The sequence below is a fragment of the Nestor notabilis genome, unplaced genomic scaffold, assembly GCF_000696875.1.
Source record: "Nestor notabilis isolate BGI_N333 unplaced genomic scaffold, ASM69687v1 scaffold9634, whole genome shotgun sequence".
In the NCBI taxonomy this organism is placed as follows: domain Eukaryota; kingdom Metazoa; phylum Chordata; class Aves; order Psittaciformes; family Psittacidae; genus Nestor; species Nestor notabilis.
Genome location: NW_009926065.1, coordinates 32,713 through 52,348, shown reverse-complemented (window position 1 = coordinate 52,348; position 19,636 = coordinate 32,713). Strand labels below are relative to the sequence as shown.

The window sequence follows — 19,636 nt, the reverse complement described above, 5'->3', positions numbered from 1 at the left end:
TGGGTAAACAAGATCAGTGCTCAGAACTGCTTTGGTATGAAAAGAATGGAATGGAATGGATATGACATCAGATTTTGAAAATGATTTCAAGAGGCTTCAGGAGAGCACAGATAGTTAGGTGTACACATCAGGAAAGTTTGTAGAAAGTGTAAAAATAAGCAGAATTAATGGTTAAAGGATAAAATGTATGGAACAGTTTCTGAGTGATGGATTATGTTCTTCAGCTTGGATGACTTAGCTCTAAGTGGAGGAATATAATACAAGTCTTTAAAATTATGAGCTGCATGAAGAAGGTGAATAGGGAGTAGTTGCTTTCTGCCTCTTCTGATTCAAGACCCAAATAGAATATCATAATACTGCAGAGTGAAAGGCTTAAAAAAAAAAAGTGGTTGGGTAACTAAACTGAGGGGCTACTTGTCAAAGAATAAAACCATTTTGCATGGTTTTGGAACCTGAACTCTTTGAGTTTGTTTGAAGAAAAGTCTTTAAACAACCTTAACTGCCAAGATATCACCTTGAGTTAGGGAAGTCTCAACACTGCAAACTAGAAACTGAATGAATGCTGCAAGTGTATCACTGCGGGCTTGTTTTGCTCTTATTGTCCCTTGTAGTCATTTGCTGCTGACTGCTCGTAAAAGGGAAAAACCAAGGTAGTTCTGTTTGGCCCAGTAGCCAATTTTAAGTTTGTAACAATAAGCTTTTCTTGGGACTTCAGGTAATAGAAAATTGAGGGCTGTAGTTTTATCCTGAGGGCTGTAGCTTTTCTTCAGCACTCACGTCTTCAGAAGCTCTTGAGGAGCCTGTGTCTCTTTGGCAGCCAGTAACACAGTTTTCTAGCTTGTCTCTGAGAGTAAAGTTTTCGGGAAGAGAACAAATCTATTTGTAATCAGTTCTGAACATTTATGTAAGAAGCATTGTTTTCTGGGTTTTAGATTAAATATACTGTGCTATCAGTATGCTTCAGAATAAAAATATTTTATGTTGCACCTCGAATTTATAGCATCAGCTTTTGGGAATGTAGTGTGCATGATTTATGATTTCTCGCTCTTTCAGTTGTTTCTAGCATACACCATAATCCGAAACTATACCCTGAGCACTTCTATTATTGCTACTTTAGCAGTTTCTGTAATTTATAATATATCCACTTGTGTAAAACTGAGGTTTTGATTACATAGCTTAGTAGAAGATTTGGTCTTCGGTTCTGAAACTCTGGATACTATTTTAACATGAGAATTGGTACCTACTTTTTAATAAGATGTGGCTCTTTCCATCCTGTTTGTTTAGGAATAAATAAGTTACTGTTTTCTGTATGGAAAACTCTGGACTGCAACGCCTTGTAATCTCTTTCCTACTGCTTAGGAAATTTAGTTTTCAAAAGTCAGGCTTAACAGTTACAAAGGTTGAAAGGTCTTTTAAAATATCTTGTAGTAATTATGGAACATGGTATGGAATATGTGCAAACAGTGTACTCCAGCACACTTGCGTGTTTGTTCTTGTGCATGTGTACTTTCTCTCTCCTATACTCTATTTAAGGTTGAATTTATGTTGTAATCTCCAGCTTCAAAAAACATTTTGGGTAAACTGAGCCTACCATTGATAGGAGTAATATATATGTTGGCCATCATCATCTAAGTGTCATGCTTCTCTCCCTCCTGCCCCCACCTTTTTTGGTAAATTTGAGAGCAAGATAGACCAAGATTTTTAATAGCAGTTTGCTTAGAAGATTCAAAAATATGTGAAGGAAGTAGTTAAATGAGTTTAAAAAATAAAATTGAGAAGATTGCTTTCTGATATGATGAGATAAATATACAACTTCAGAAAGCTTTTTTTCCTTTCAGTTGTATTTCAGTAATAATACACTTGAACATACTTAAATTGATTTATAGGAATGCTTAAATATATATCAGTAGAGAAAACAGACATCTAGGTATGCTGTATACATATTGCTTAATGTATCCTTTATATTTAAAAACTCTGATCTGACTGATAAAATCTTACTAAAACCAAACAAACAATGCATGAAGACTTTGTGTCAGAACTTTCTATCTGCTTCTGTAAATGGTTCTGATATTTTGATTAGTACGTTGTGAGTGAACAGCATATGTGACCTGGAAAGGTAAGCAGCGCTGTGCATATACTCATGCTTGGCTGCAGTCATCAGAATATTAACAGTATTTTTTCTTTTACATTTATCTGGCTTTATTTCTCCTGCCCTGGTGACATGAAAGGTTGTTTCCCTTCCCTTTTCAGCTTTCTTCTTCTCTTAAAATTATGTTGTCATTGCCTATTTAAAGACAAAGATGGGGGATATTGTTTAGGTAAAAGTCTGCAAAGTCTCCCTCTCCTGTCTGTCCCTTTCTTTATGTGAGTGTGGGAAGATAGTCCCAGTTAAATCTGTTCAGTGTATTTTTCAATTTGTTTTCACTTTCTAATCATGTTTCTTCCATTTAGAATTTCTCTAACCTTAAAAAATAACTAAAAAAAGGGATTAGCTATTACGTTTTTTCCTAGTTTAGTGAAGGCTATAATTGAATTATTTTATTTTAAATTATAATGATTATGTTTTTGAGAAGTCCTGACAGACCTAATTGTAATTGCAGGGCGGGTGTACTAGCCTCTGCAGAATAGATACAGACCAATAACAAAGATTTGAGGCTGAAGCAAGTTTTGAGCCCTTGTGACATTATCAAGTCTTAACCTTCTGTATAAGGTGAAACTAATTATGTGTCTGGATTCTGAACTAGTTATTACAACCATTCAGCTGTGAAGTAGGTTAGCATAGTTCACTGAAGGTATGTTGGAACCTATCTGAGCAGAATGTCAAGGAATTTAGATTTTGCACACCAATGCCTGAATATTTTATGTTTATCATGGATTCTGCTGTGTACTTATGCATACTCTGTATGTTTATCATGGATTCTGCTGTGTACTTATGCATACTCTGTCATATGTGAATGCTTGTTAGGAAGTCTCAAGAGCAGTGGTTAGAAATATAAGGTGTTCTATGTTAACTGTAGAAGATCTCTTGAGGCAAGACAATCCTGTTCTCAGTTACTTATGCCTTTTTCAGAGTTTTTCTTTAGCTTAGTATAGATGGTCAAAGTTATGCAAGGAATAAATGAGGAAATATAATAAAAATTTGCAGGATGAATAATGAAATTCTGTGAGGACCCACAGCTGGGGAGGGGAATAGGTACGGGAGCTGAATACTGGAATACCTTTTTCTTTAGAAGTTAGTGGAGAACTTGTATTTGGTTTAATGGCAAGTTTTGGTAGCAGGGGCGCTGCATGAATGTCTTCTGTGAGAAGAGGCCCAGTGTCAAGACAGAGCCAGTTCCAGCCAGCTGCGAGACAGATCTATCCAAAGCTGAGACCGCTGGCAATGCTAGTGGTAAACCTGTGGTAACATATTGAAGAAAGGGTAAAAGGCCACTGTGCAGCAGCTGTGAGAGAGGAGTGAGAAAAAGAGAAACGGCTCTGCAAACACCAAGGTTATGAAGAAGGAGGGGAGGAGGTGCTCCAAGCACTGAGATTCCCCTGCAGCCCATGGTGCAGACCGTGGTGAGGCAGGCTGTCCCCCTGCAGGCAGTGGAGATTCACAGGGGAGCAAATATCTACCTGCAGCCTGGGGAGAACCCCACACTGGAGCAGGTGGAGATGCCTTGGTGGAAGCTGCAGCCCATGGAGAGGAGCCCACACAGGAGCAGGCTTTCTTGCAAGACGTACGGCCCATGGGGAACAGCAGAGATGTAATGTGATGAACTGACCACAGCCCCCAATTCCCATCCCCATTTGCCTCTTGGCGGGGAGGAGGTAGAGGAGTTGGAATTAAAGTTGAGTCAAGTTTTGAAGCTGATATTGTCGATTAAATTGTATGATACAGGAATTACAATCTTAACCACTGTACTTCTATATTGCCCTGAGCAATAAATCATGAATTTCCCAGGATTGCCACGTTTTCTTGTTTAACTGTGTTACTAGCTTTTTCCCCAACCTAGAAGCACAAAAGGAGCAAGAATAGTAGATAACAAAGTCCTTCTCGCAGTTTTGAAAACTCCAGAAAGTCAATTAGAAGTATCATAGGAGGGAATGTGTACAGCAGAGTTTAATTAGAAGAGAGGACTGCGGGAGCCAGTGAAGATCTTTTTGGGTAGATGAGTCAGCACTAGTAGAAGAGTGAATCCCAGCTGTGCTCATGTGCAGCTGAAATAACGAACAGAAAAATAAATGAATAGGCAAAAGATCAAATGTAGTGAAGAGCAAACTTACATGTTTTCAAACCCAAACCTCAAAGTTTTGGGTTGCATTTCCAGGTATGTATGGAATAAATGATACTTTGAGAAAGAAAACACTTTCAGATTCATAGATCACTGTTTGGAATTGCACTACCTGAGGAGAGCCTAATGATCCAAGTAGTAGTATTTTAACTTTGTGTTAGCTTTCAGTAACTCTGTTATAGATTAAATAATTGAGTACCATATTGCTGTAATTTGAGTACAGTACTTTTAGAAATACCAGTTACCTTTAGATAAATTAATAGAACAGTAGATAAGCATTTGCAATACAGTTTTCATTGTTAGAGTACTTTCTGTAGGAGAAGAGATATGTTATTTCCTAAAGAGATTTTAACATTAAATAGCAAATAAAATAAGAAAAGCAAATAAAGCAAACAATCAAACAAAACAAATATGTAAATATAGTCAAGAAAGTCAATATGGCCTTTTTTAAAATGAACAATACCAACCAACCAACCAAAAATTTCTCAAGATACATAAAAATGAACTAATGTTCATCCCTTTTAAAGCCAAGTTAAAATTTGAAATCAAGTCAAGAAAAGATTCTAACATCAGTGAAAAATTTTTTAAGGATTAGTTTGGGGATATTTACTCAGTTCATCAATTGATTTTCATAAAGGAATTATTCAAGTAATAGCAGTGGAGATGAAAAATTGTTTCCCCTGGTTTTCTGTTTAAGTAGCAGTTGCACAAGAACAATTTTACATAGAAACTTTCTTTTAAAATATAAATCAGTTTCTTTTCTTGAATCTTCCCATGTAGAAAACCATAACAGAATGAGTAGAGTTGGAGGGATTGTCCATCAAATATTTGGAAATACTGCTGTGTATTTTAAATAATGTCTTTTATTTAAAAAGATTGATCACTTTGGGGCTCAAGTGGAGGTGTCTTTCTCCTTCTCATTATTTCAAACTCTAGTGTATATTGTAGAGTTGCAATCCAAAAGTAAAAAATCCAGTTAGATTCAATACATTCAAACAAACACATGCAAATATCCTGCCATTTTAACTATATGGCTTGTGTGTTAGACTTTGGTTCATGATATTAACTGTAACCTTGGGTTCAGAACAGTCATGATTCCATTAAAATAGTCTTTTGATTTCGTGTGCTGCTGGAAGGTATTGTTCTGAACTTCTGAAGATCAAATTCTTACTCTGTGACTGATTCAGGTCTAAATTTTTGTATTTCCTACATTATTTGTCATAGAATTGTAAATTTATGAGATAAAGTTTACCTTAAAAAAATCTCTAGCATGGCACATTTGGCATTTAGGATGACAACTTTTTAAAACTACTTGGACTTCTACAGTAAAGCTGTAGATTCAGGGACACTAAATTAGCAAGTAGAGAACAATTGGTGCAGTAATAGCTGTAGAGTTTACTGTTAGGGGTGAGGACTCGAAGCAGGGCTATACAATGTGATGATTTACTACTTAACTGTAGAAGCAGTCCTAGGAAACATAAAAAGAAGACACAAACATCTTAAGAAAACATAGAAAAACACATGGACTGAGATACATAATTGAAGGAAAAGAAGGCTTATTTAGTTTTGCTTGAGTTTTTTTCTCTCCACAAACTTCTATATGGTCTCTTCTTCAGGATAACTACACATTTGCACAGCCAGGAATTCAGAAGAAAGTGAAAATGTTGGAAGAACTTGTTAGTCGGATCGATGGTAAGTCTTAAAAGCTGATTTCTAACTGGTGTTTCACTGAAAGGGTTTTGTTAAAATGTTTGCAAGAAGTCAAGCCATCACTGCAGTTGCCTACAGTGATGGGGTAACGTCGCCTTCCTCAGATGAGGTGTCATAATTTGTGGCACACTGGCCTTTGCAATATCACTGTCGTGTATCATTTAAAAGAAATCCACTAGAGCATGAGCCACTTTCATTACTTTTTATTAAGACAATATAATCAAAATTCAATGGCAATTTCTTTGCAGCAGAGTAATGACCACATACAAAAGGCAGCCAGTATTCATTTCATATTAAGCTCAATGATTGTTGTAATTCGGGCAAGTCACAGTGGTTGTTTATGGTTGTCCTTCGGCACTATGTTTTGTGCCTTTGTGCATCATTTTGCTATCTGGAATGCCTGAATAATTTCTCTGTGGAATCCAATTAATTATGAACTCTGGAAATAACATCTTTAATATTATAGATAAATTACTGTGTGTGCAGGGGTAATTTTAGATTATGCTTTCATGTTTTAGCAGGGCATTTTGAAATATTTTCTACCTTCATCCTTAAAATAATTCCCTTCATGAAATGCTGACTGTCATACTGCTAGAACAGAGTTTAATTAAATGAAATGCAAGAGAGAATGCTTGCCCGTTCTAAACATACTCTCTTGATAGTTTGTTAAATTAATGAACAGAGTATTAACAAAATGTTGCCAAGCAGAACCAGGCATATATTTGCAACATTAGCCTGTCAGTGATGAGATAGAAAATATATTTCTAGTGTACCTTAATATTTGGTAATCTGCTTGGAAAGATTAATTCCATCTTTTCACTACACATACTATGTGGTTGTTTTGTCCCACTGCTTACCATAGTAGATTTTGGGTTAGCCTGCACATATTCACTGCCTGAATATTTGATAATGCTCTTTGTGCATTTTTAGGTTGTTAAAGTATTTTTAATGATCAAAAACTAAGAGAGGAAACATTACATTGTTTATGTAATATTACAGAAACATTACAATGTAAACATTACAATGTTTGTGTAATATTGCACTATAAATGTAAATGAATATGAAACTTGTAAATGTATTTTTAAAAACGTAAATGAATATGAAATATATAAGGGGATGCTACTGTATATAAGGTAGCAAAATATTTGCATAAAATATTTTTAAAACTGTATTTTACTTCAAAGATTAACTGCTTGTGGTATGACTTTTTCATTCATTTTATGCTTATATCAATATTGGTGTTTATATTTCAATTACTTATTGAAGCAAATGATTGTATATTAAAAGAAATGTATAATTATAATGCCTATAAATAGACTTCCTGAACTTGGTTAATGAACATTTAAAGCAACAAATTCTTGGTAACAGAGTTTTTAAAACAAAAAATGCCATTCTGGTAATCAGCCTTATTGTTAGGTCTAATAAAAATATTAAATGTAATACAATATATTATTGTTCAGTTTCTGAGAAAGAACAACTATAATTCTGCAGAGTGAGGGAAATTTCATTGCATTTTTTTTCATTGTAGAACCTATGATATGTTTAAAAAAGTTGTTATTGCTATTTGAAAAGGAAACCAATAAGATTTGTATGTAATTGTCATAATAGAAACCTAGACCTATTTAGGTTATATGGGTCCTCTGGAAGTCAGTGCTACAAACTTCCACTCATGTCTCTCTTGAGCTATGGGAACAGCGCCAACTTAGATCAGGCTGTGCAGAGTCTTGGCTGTTCATCTTTGAGTAAGTCCAGGGATGGAGATTCTGCAGCCTCTGGGTAAGACTGTATAAAAATTTGGCTACTGTAATTGTAGCCAATTACAGCCAAATCTTACTGGCTTTCTTTTCAAATAGCAATAGCAGCTATTTCAATGATAGGTGGTGGTGGATGTGTACTGCTGTCATTTCACAAACTTTTGGATCCCTCAGGTAAGGGATTCTGGTTGATGCTTTGATGAAATTGTCACATAGTTTGATTATATAATACATTATTGTGCTTTACTCCATTTCTCTTTTTTTTTGTCTTTTAATCTTTAAACTGGATCTGTTATACTGTAGCTAAAGGGAAATGTTTGGCTGATATGAGTTCAGCTATGTATGAATTTAGCCAGTGTGAGTATTTTTAAAAAAGAAATCTCACAATTTATGTTTATTGTAAATATCCTATGTGCTAATTAAGGTTATTGTGGAAAAAAATAATATTCCAGTTGCTACTAAGTCTTAACATAGTAAGTACCTATATGAGAGGAGTAGCTTGTACAGATTGTTTGCTAACAGTGATGGATTACCAGTGTATGAAAAGTGATGCTCGCCCTTTGGAGAGCGTTAATACATTATGTTAGTGATTCAAGTCACCTTCAGTAATCCAGCCTTGTGGGTCGCAACTCCTCTCCAAGTAACTGTCCTTGTGTGTACACTGTAGAACATTGCAGTAGACTTCAAACAGCCAAGCTACTCTGTTAATTTAATCGTAATCTCAGTCTGCTTAAAAGTCAGAAAATAATTTTGATGAATCATGCTTATTGGAATTTTTGAGTTTGTTAATAGAATACTTTAATAGATGAGATGGAATGTGAAGATAAAATGTTATTCAATCTCATTTATCTGCTCAACATTCAGATTGCTCTAGGAATTTCTACAAAAATATTGAGAGGGAGAATTAATAGATTGCTCAATAATATAAGGAATCTGTTATATTTTCTGTTTCCTGTAATGTCAGTAGAGCTTTTATGCTTTAAGTCAAGAACCATTTCTCATGTTTATAAAAGGTCACACTCATGTGACATGCTGCCTTCCACTTTTGCTTCATTTAGGCTTGAAAGCAAAAAAGCATAGTGTAGGAATGCCAGATTTGATTCAGGATTTGTGTTTCCAGAATTTAGCAGTGTATAGCATTTGGCTGGTTTCATGCTTGGGGAAGTCTCAGCTTCTTTGGTTTACTGTAAGACATCTGGTAATTACATTAGCTTTTGAGGTAGCCATCTGGAGAAGGCTGAGCATTTGTAGACAAAAGTAGTCTTGGGTTTCCATAAGCATTGATAAAAGATGTTAAAATTGCATGGCATCCTCTCTAAATTAGCAAGAAGGCAGTTCTAAAAAAATAGCCTATTATGATGTTAAATTTATTTTTTATTTCTGTTGGCTTCTTATTAGCATTACAATAAATTATAAAGGCAATATTGATGAATCAACTTAGCATAAATATTCTGGATCTTCTGTGAGGGTAAGTTTGGGAAGATTTTTTTCTATATCTTTTATAGAACAACTCACAGGGTTTGCATCTGTGTTCTGCACAGCATGACCTATGTTTATGTTTTCTTGTAGTTAAATAAATTCTGCATTATTAGTGTTGCAGATTCTTTCACCAGTAATTACCAATCTTATTATAGAATTGGCCCTTGAATCTTAGTAACAAGAGATGGAAAAATAAAAAAAAAAAAAAAATCAAACCTCCCTAAACCAGCCAAAACCCCTGTTGCTGTGTACAATTTTCCCTTGTTTTGAAAATGGAAGTAATGGAAAAATTCCTATGAACGTAAAAAGATTGCTGCATTTTAACATTTCCTTAAGGAAGTTCATTTAGAATCCAGCTTCATTTTTCAAAGGTTCAGTAATTTTTCAGTATTTCTCCTGTGTCCATTGTAAACACTTCTTTGGCCATCTGTTTTGAAGAATATGAATAGGTATTCTTAAATATGATATTTTAATTGGGTTCATTTCTGATTTATTTTAATTTTAATATTGGGAAAAAAAAATCACAGTTTTGTCAAGAGACAGGAAAGCATTTTTAGTGCAAAATTAAAGCTACTACATGTTTAGTATTTTAAGGAATGACTTTAATATTACATAGTATTATTTGGGAAAATATTTTTTACTTATGCCTTGGTGCAGTTAAAATATTTTTTCACCTTTTAAAAGCATGTTATTTTAGCAATTTTATAAATCCTATTTTTTTTAACTGCTGCCATATGGTAAATGTGTTTGTTTCATTCACTGCTAATGAAATACAAATTAGATAATACATTTTGGTTTAATGTTCTAAACAAATTAATCTTAGCTCCACTAATCATATTTCATTTACGTATTTCTGTCTTGGGTGACAAATGTCTTGGTCAGTTGTCTGCAGTTCTGTAGATAATGCCACAAGTAAGGACTTGTGATAAAGTGCTTTCATGTCATGGCCTTAAATTTATACTTTGCACATATTTTTGCTATTTATGCACATAGAAATTTAAAATATGGATCTCTTGTATATATTTTTATGTGTTATATGTATATATATGCAGGTCAAGTTCTTAATGAAACATAGTCAATTAAAACATTATCATTTTTACACATATTTTTGCTTACCCCCAGTGAAAGAGCTTATTTAATTGCACCATTCTGTGTACTTATCATACTTTGAAATATTTGTTGTAAATGTATCTAAAACGTAGGATTACTATTGGTGGAATTACCCTTTCCAATGTCTGAGTTGATTTAAAAGCTGCATGTTCTTTCTGAGCTGCTGAAGTTCTAAATCTCCAGACTTCACATGGGATTCTTACAGTTGCTCCTCTGAAGGTTGCATTGGTGTTTGGCATTCAGCAGATTCTTGTCCCATGTTATAATAGCACCTATTCCCATAGTACTGTGCAATGCTTCAAACACAAATGTATCATGGTTCTGCTCAGAACTTAATTTCATATGATGATTTAAGCCCAAGAGCTACATAGAGATACCTATTGAGTAGTTTTGATACTTTCATAGTTTCCAAACAACATTCCGTTTCTGTGCTGATTAAACTTTTTAAATTGCTGAGAAAAATTGGGTTACATTTTTGTTTAGGAAAATCTGAATCTCCAAAAGGCAAAATATCCTCCAAGACTAATATGTTTTCTTATTAAGCAACTACTATTTTTTAATAAGAACTTGTGGAGCAAGTGAACTGTTCAATATACTGTGATAGATGTAGATTAACTAATTTGTTTTTTTAATCTGAATCTTTTGGAGTTCATACAATGAACTGATGATGAAACTGTGGTAAGATGTAACATGTGATCAATCATTAAGTATTCAATCATGCTAATGATTTTTTTAAATTATGGTTAAAGAATTCTTAATTGTATGTGCAAAATTATGTTCATGTTTAATTATATTGTAAAACATTGAACTAAGATTGTGTTGAAGTGTCTGGAAAAAAGAGCTCTAATTGTAATATTTAAAAAGACTGGCATTCTTTAACCAAGCAAAACCATTTTGAAGTGGAAATGAGTGTAGAATTGATTCCTATTTAGACCTTACTGCTGCTGTTGAAAATTAGTGATTAATAAGAACCTTCTCTGTCAGACCATCTTTATATGTCAGCTTGGTGCTGAAGTGATTAAAAATCTTGGAAGCATTTCATAATTGTTTTAATTAATTTGTGCCATAAAGCTCGCTTTCATTTTAACAAAACCATCTTACATAGTTCACCAGTAGTTCTTTTTTATCTGATTTTATGGTTGTAATTACTGAATTATACTTTAATCCATTCTTAAATGCTGGTCACTGGGCATTATAATTATTTAATACATCTTTTAAACCATGCTTTTGTGTTTTACCATGGAGGTTATATTTGTATGCTGTTACAGAGTTCAGAGATCTTAGCACGAGTAGAGACAGACTATAAAATCATTTGTAAAGTCCTGACCTCTGTAAGCACTTTAACTGTTCAACAGCCAAAACTTACTATTTTCATAGCAAATTAAAAAAAAAAAAAAAAGGATAGAAGAAAGAAGTTTAACATGTTGAGGAATTTAAAAAGTGTTAGGCATAAACCTTGTTGTGAATGCATACAGTTATGATTTAGAAGTGGCTACTGAAGTCCAGTGTATGCTATGTGGAAGTAGAATTGTCTCATCAAACATATTTCTGTTTGTTGCACTTTGGCTATTATTGAGTTCCATCTGGAAACAGAGGATATGTTTTTAACTTTTAGCTAGAACGGTAGATCTTCCTTGAATGCTACTGCTTTTCTTGCTTATAATTTCCTCTCTTTCGCATTGAATACCACAGAATTGTTACTTACATTTGATTCTCTAAGACAACTAGATCTTCCCTCCCTCCTTCCTTCCCTCCTCTAGTATTGTCTTCTTTTGCTTTGGGATCAGTGTCTTGGGCTTTTTACTACTTGGAGTATCAGCCATATCTTTTTGTTTGTGAAGAAGGTATTTCTCAGTCATAGCTATTGGCTGTACATTTAGTAAGCTAAATTCAAATAGGCCATTATCTCTAAATTGTAGGCCATGAGGAGAATATAAATTGGTAATATTTCTGGTTTTCTGCCAGTTATCTTTTCATTTTGTAGAAGACTTTTCAATTTATTTTTTTAAATGCTTTTATTATAATTCTTACAATGGATTATTTTAGCCAGTTATAAAAAGCAAACTAATTCTGGAACAGGATATAATCAGCATGTAAATCTTTTGCTCGATCCCTACTATTACTTGAAGCTGAATTGTGTATCATAATGAGATCTTGTCTTTAAGTGCACATTTATGATCTTTTGAATGTCTTTTTCAGTCATTGGGAGCTTCTTTTGTATATTAATGTATATTAATAAAAATTAATATACTAAGCTGTAGTCTTGACAGAGTTAGTTTTGTTCAGACTTTGATTAATTCAGGTTGGGAGGGTGTAAGCCATAATCTACATCTGGTAAAATCTGGTGTTGAGATTTTCCTCCGAACTCATAGCTTTATCTCCCATAAACATACTGGCTTTGAACAATGTAGAAGTGTTTCTGGAAGAGAGAGAAGGACAACCAAAATTTGCTTTAGGTAGGTAGAGTACTCAGAAGGTAGTCATTTACTGATGACAAAGTTCCTTCTTTTTGGATAGCAAAGTTCAGTATGTGGGAGCTATAATTTTATGCAAATAGCAGTGTTTAAAGGTGGTGTAGAAAAGATTTCAATATTTTGTTGCTCTATTGACTGAATGAGTAGTACAGGCAAGGTGGTGGTGGATGTGTTGGTGGTTGTGGAGTCCCTGTCTGAATGAATGAAGTTGCATGAACTGCTCCATGTTAATGACCTGTCTATGAGTCTAGACTGGAACAAAATGTACTGCAAAGTGAAGGAAGACAAGCATTGATGACCATATCCATACGGCACTGGTGCAGTCAAAGAGATGCTTGTTCCTTAAGGATATCTGGAGGCCTGTAGGCAGTACTTAGGAAAACCAGTTTTATCAAATGTTTGTGGTAGCTCAGAGGTGAAACTTAAGCAGTCACTGCTTTTCAGGAGGTTTTGATCTCACGAACGCAAGCTTGCAGTGGCAACCCTTGTGGGTAACACCATTTCTAGTAAGCAGTGTTCCTCTAGATTTTGTAGTTTATTTGCGTTACAATACTGTCTTTTTTTTTTTTTTTAATAGCTACCTACATTTTAGAAAGTTCAGCTAAGCAGAAATAAGTGCCTACTATAGTACCACATTAAGTAGAATAAAATCTAGTTGGTTGGTTGCTTTTTAGTTATGAAAACGGTCCTGAAGTATTGTAGGTGGAGGCTTAGTACTTGGAAGCTGTCAGTCAAGTATCAAGTCACAGGTTCAACAAGGCTCATTGCTGGGTCCTGCACTTGGGTCACAACAACCCCAATGCTACAGGGTTGGGGGAAGAATGGCTGGAAAGCTGCTTAGCAGAAAAGGACCTGGGGGTGTTAGTGAACAGCAGGCTATGTATGAGTTGTGTGCCCAGGCAGCCAAGAAGGCCAACAGAATCCTGGCTTGTATCAGCAACAGTGTGGCCAGCAGGACTAGAGAAGTGATTGTCCCCTGTACTTGACACTGCTGAGGCAGTGCCTTGAACACTGTGTTCAGTTCTGAGCCCTCGTCTACAAGAGAGACACTGAGGTGCAACAAAGAAGAAGAACAAGGAGTCTGGCTCAGGGGACACCCTACTGTTCTCTACAACTACCTGAAAGGAGATTGTAGCAAGGTGGGTGTCAGTCTCTTCTCCCAAATGACAAGTAATGGGACAAGAGGAAACGGCCTCAATTTGCACCAGGAGAGGTTTAGACTGGGTATTAGGAGAAACTTCTTTAACGAAAGGGCTGTTAAGCGTTGAAACGAGTTTCCCAGGGAAGTGGTTGAGTCACCATCCCTGAAGGTATTTCAGTTTTGAAATCAGTAAAATAGATGAGAAGCTGATTGTAATATTAAGGATAAATATTTTATGTGTGTAAGTCCTTCTGCCATGAGAAGCATCCCGTTGAGGTGGCTGAATGTGGCCATTCATACTAATATATCTAACAAGTGTACTTACTGAAATTATCAATAGTTATAAATGCCTTTGATGTACAAAATACATATTTTTAGTGGTATGCTACTTTGGAATGCATGTGTATAATGTATTTTATTCTTTAATCAGAAGACTTGCTTCACCAAAACTTTATATATAGATTTGTTGAAAGTAGTGAGAAACTTACTATATTTTTTCTTTTGAATTTTGATAAAAGAGCTATTTTTCTTAACTGTAATACTATTTTACTATCAGAGACTGCAATAGAAGTATTTTTTATAAAATACTTAAAGTCTGAAAGCTGACAGTAATTATATATCTCGCTTGTTCATTGCACACATGTACTTATTTTCGCTGAAATGGAAAATTTAAATTTAGATTATGACTGTCCAAATTACCTTTATCAGCAAAATAGCCTCTGCTCACCATTACTTACAAAGTAGGAAGAATTAGCTTTTTTACTCAGTGCATCTTCTATGCCAGTCTTGCATCAAGTATTTATAATGCACAGAATTCAGCTGTCTATTTTTCAACTTGTTTAGACTAGAAAGCAACTTTCAAGAAATTCATTATGCCTATTAACAACTGCAGTTGAAATATCACAGCTGGCACAATTTATTGTTCTTCATTACTTACTTTCAATGGCTGCAAGCAATGAAATGAAATTTGGTTTTGCTGTGTGAAGAACAAAAATGTTTGCGAGTTAGTAACTTCAGTTAGAATTAAAACTGACTTTTTTGCATCCTGATGTAGTGAATTATCTAATTTTATATTAGTCTGCAATATAGGTATCTAAATGTGACAAAAAAAGAAATCTAACATAGCATCTCAGGTCAGTATATTTAACTTGCAGCTGAATTCACCCAGCGCAAAGGCAGGCACGTGGTAGTAATTCTGTATTTGTCCTGAATATCTCACCTAATAATGGTGCTCTCGGTGAAGAACCGGCTGAAGGGGAAAGCTCAAAGGGTTGTAGTGAATGGAGCTACATCTGGCTGGTGACTGATCACTAGTGATGTCTTTCAAGGTTCAATCCTAGCGCCAGTCGTGTTCAATATTATGTCACTGGTCAGGATGCAGGACTTGAATGCACCATTAGCAAGTTTGCTGGTGGTACAAGAATGGGAGGTGCTGCTGACTCTCCTGTGAGACAGGAGGCCTTGCAGGGGGATCTAGATAGATTGGAACGTTAGGCAATCATCAATGGTTTATTTAACATTTGAAAATTTAACAAGAACAAATGCCAGATTCTGCACCTGGGATGGAGTAAGGCTGGGCACAAGTGAAAAATGGGAGAGGAGTGGCTGGAGAGCAGCCCTGCAGAAAGAGATCTGGGGTTGTTGGTCAACAGCAGGCTCAATACAAGCCAGCAGTGTGCCCTGGCAGCCAGGAGGGCATCAAACATCCTGGGGTGCGTTAAATGCAGCGTAACCAGCTGGTCAAAAGAGGTGATTATGCTGCTGTATTTAATATTGGCGCAGCCTCTCTTTGAGTACCTTGTGCAGGTCTGGGCCCCACCATTTAAGAAGGATGTGAAGGTCTCTGAAAGCATCCAGAGGAGGGAAGTGAAACTGGTGAAAGGCCTGGAAAGCATGTCCTGTTAGGAGGGGCTGAGGACTCTAAATTGGTCTGGTTTGGAGAAAAGGAGGCTGAGAGGTGACCTCATTGCTCTCTGCAGCTACCTGAGGTGGAGAAATGGAAAGGGAGATGCTGAGCTGTTCTCTGTGGTGACCAGTAATAAGATGCATGGGAATGGTTCAAAGCTGTGCCAGGGAGGTTCAGACGGGACATTAGGAATCATTTCTTTACGAAGAGGGTGGTCAAACCCTGGAACAGGCTTCCTAGAGAGCTGGTCAGTGCCACATGCATGTCAGTATTTCAGAGGCATTTGGACAATGCCATTAACATTAGCTTTAGCTTTTGGTGGAGTGGTTATGCAGTTGTGCTATATGATCATGGTAGGACCTTTCCAACTGGAACTGTTCTGTTCTATTCTAACTGCTTAGAAGTTAGAGACATGTGAGGCCTCTGTTTGGAAAATGAAAATACAGAGGCTTCCAAAGCTTACACTGTCTTCAAACTGTGGACTTCCACATATAAACTGCCCTGTTTCATTTTTAAGCCTATTTCTCTAAGGTTGCAAACCTTAGAGCATGATTGCCACATCTGTCTTCTCTTTACAATAATTTTTCAAGGTGAGGACTTGCTTTATCAGCATTATACAGAGTGAGAAAAGTCTCCACTGTGCAGAATTCCATGACTCTTACAAAGCTTATTTGCTGATTAGTAAGAAAAAAAGAAAAGTGACCCAGATTAGCAATGCTGCTGAGGAAGGGCTCAGAACTAGTCTTGATATTGACTGTTGTCTCTTTCCTAGCTGGGGCAGCTGATGAGTTTTGCAGAAAGTGAAAGAAGGGTATGAAGGTGATGGGAGGATATTAGGTTTGTGGAGCAAGGAAGAAGATTAGTTGCAGATTGTTAAGACTGGAAGGCTGAGGCTATTATGGGTAGTGGAAAATCCATCTCAAAGTCCTCATGTAATTTTAGAAATATTGACAATGTGTATGTACAATATACAGTGGTAATGCTGTAGTGCTTCTCTTGTACACATAATGACAGAGAAGGAGAGGGATTATCCAGGAATTGATGAGATCACTTAAAATAGCATAAAATCATTGCCTCTCCACCCTCATTCTCTGCCTTTTCACTTCCCATGGTATCAGTTCAGCCTATTGTATAGCAGAACTATCTAATTAGCTGGTTCAGACATAGAAATGAATCATTTAAAGATTCACACATCTTTATATATAGCTACAACTTTAAAGAGTTCCCAAGAGAAGTAACAGATAGTTTTCAGATATGCACACAGTTTTATATAGTTGTCTATATTGATATTACAGAAGGCTATAGCTTTAGGAACATAAATACCAGGTCTTCTGAAGAGTGCTTTAGCCACAGATAGCTAGAGGCTGAGAAATGCCATGGAGAAATACCAGTGCTTTATACTTTTCCATGAGTATTTGTTTGCATATACCACTGGAGATGGAATGTTGTGATAGGTGGACTTCCAGTATAAAGTGTTGTGACTGGTCTTACTTTTTAAAAAGCTCACTGTTCATTGTTTTTAAAATCTAAAACTTTCTACTTCTTGCTTCCTTATTGAAACAACTGTATCATATTGGCTGATGCTTTCATATGATCACAAGATACATCTTGAGGAAAAAAATTATTTTAGTAACTTCAGTCTATGTTATAATTTATATTAATTTAACTTCTATGACCTTAATCTTAAGGTAATGTTTCATCTAACAGTGCAACCATGCTCTTGGGATTATTTTTTTTTTATTCATTTAGTATTTTAGTGACTTTTTAGATCTTTCTGAGAAATGTGAAATTTGCAGGATCAGCATGTACACATTGTTTTAGCTGATAAGACACCTCTGTGAATATGGATGAAACATAGCTTGGGTAGCAAAATCTCCCAAGATTGTATCTGTATAAAGAAAGACAGTAGGAATGTCTTTCTAAGGCTTTAACAAAGACTTCTTGTCATAAATTTATCTAAAATAAGACACTAGCATTTCTGCAGTATTTGTCATTTACACCGTGCTAACCTCATACTCATGCTTGTTAGCTAAAACCTGTTAACAGAATGTCTGTGATCTTTTTTGGAGGAAATTCTGCTAAATACATAAGCACCGTGAGCATATTAGTTCTGTTAGCTCTAGCAATAACCCATGCAAGTGATTATCACAGCCGTCAAATAGTAAATGTGCTACAATAAATACAGTGTGTAGTACTGCTTTAGAAACCATTGATTTGTACTGGTTTTTTACTTCTATTTATTTGTTAGACTAAGAAATTATGTAAGTTGCAGATTACTCAAATTTCCTCACTGTGTTTCCTATACATTATTCTCAGCTTTTTTTTTTTTTGTCTTAAATGAATGCAACTTTTACATGTACTTCCCTTGTATTTCTTTTGCTTGTTACTTAATATTGTCTTCTTTTTATTACCAGCACTTTATTTTAGGAAGCTATTATGTTATTTGCAAACCTTGTTTCTTTTAGTCTTGCCCCAAATAATTTGTAGCCTAAGAAATTAAGTGAGGATATGTGTACCAAATAATTTCACTTCTTAACTTTGTGTATTTTTTTGTGGTACATTTTATAGCTCTCACTTTAATCTTTTCTTAAGATAGCACCACTGAGAGCAGTTGTTTAAGCTATCAAGAGACAGAAAAATAAATCCAATGTAATGTTTAATTGCTTGCTTATATTTTGGGGATTTTCATGCAGTTGTAAGAGTTTGCATGCATCAGCACATTTGATTTGCTTGAGAATGGAAGAGTATTTTATTTTTTCAGACAGTGCATTTGATACTTATGGACTACAGAAAAGTTGCAGTAAGGTATCTGTTTATTCTTTCTTCAGAACAAGTTCATAGGCACTTGGATCAGCATGAGGTGAAATACTTGCAATTTGCTTTCCGTTGGATGAATAACTTGCTGATGAGGGAAGTCCCTTTACGGTGTACCATCAGGTTATGGGACACGTACCAAGTAAGTACTTTTCTAAACCTCCATAACTCTGACAACGTGTTTTGGACATGTCAGTATGCTTATGTTATTTCTTTAACCTTTTGTTTTGGTGTCATCTAAGAATCATCATAAAAATAGAAAAAGCCTTCAGTGATCATTAATAATTAGAAATATTTAATGTCTTCCGTCTTTTTGTCCTTCAAAACCAAGCACTTGATGTTGTGATAGTTTAAAGTACTAAAATGAACACTCACTCAAAGCATGGGTTAATGTCGATATTCTCTTTTGTCTCTTCAGAGAAGTAAAACATTGAAGTGTGCTTAATCAATGCCCTCCATTGATTCTGAGTTCCAGGCTTCTTACTGCCTGTCTGCTTAACTACTCAATCCAATACTAGCTTCCAGTCTCCAGTTCTCAACGTTCATCCTCCCATCATGTCTTCTGTCTTATTGTCCGTCCAGACAAAACTTGTTATGTTACTAACCTCTAGTTGAGGTAATTATTTTTCCTCGATAATTTCTTGTCTGACTGTCAAGTTAAGGAATTGATATCAGAAAAAACTTTACCCATTCTTATTTCTGTTACTCGACAGTCCAGTAGCTTCTGGGTGGAAGTTTTGGCTATGTATTTAAACAATATATCCTCTACTACCTTTAATGTTGAAGTTTATGAAAAATAAATAAATGAAGAAAAGTAAAAATATTTTAAATTCCATAAAAATTTTCAACTGAATTAGTTTAGTAAATAGGAAAACAACAATTTATGTCCTGTAAAGAGATGTAACATCTTTAAATATCAGCGTCTTCACATCTACTCGTTAAGTAGCAAATTTTAGTTAGTTACATACACT

General features: G+C 35.3%; 1 protein-coding gene across 1 annotated transcript in view; it reads left to right on the top strand.

Moving 5' to 3' along the window:
- LOC104404821 (TBC1 domain family member 22A-like) overlaps positions 1–18,807 on the top strand; it is a gene marked incomplete at both ends in the record, with an annotated part of 51,436 nt that extends 32,629 nt beyond the window's left edge. The window contains 2 exons of the mRNA XM_010013349.1: positions 5,894–5,969; positions 18,680–18,807. Of these exons, the coding sequence (XP_010011651.1) occupies positions 5,894–5,969; positions 18,680–18,807 (204 nt within the window). The remainder of the gene's footprint in view (positions 1–5,893; positions 5,970–18,679) is intronic.
- Between the last annotated feature and the right edge of the window lie 829 nt (positions 18,808–19,636).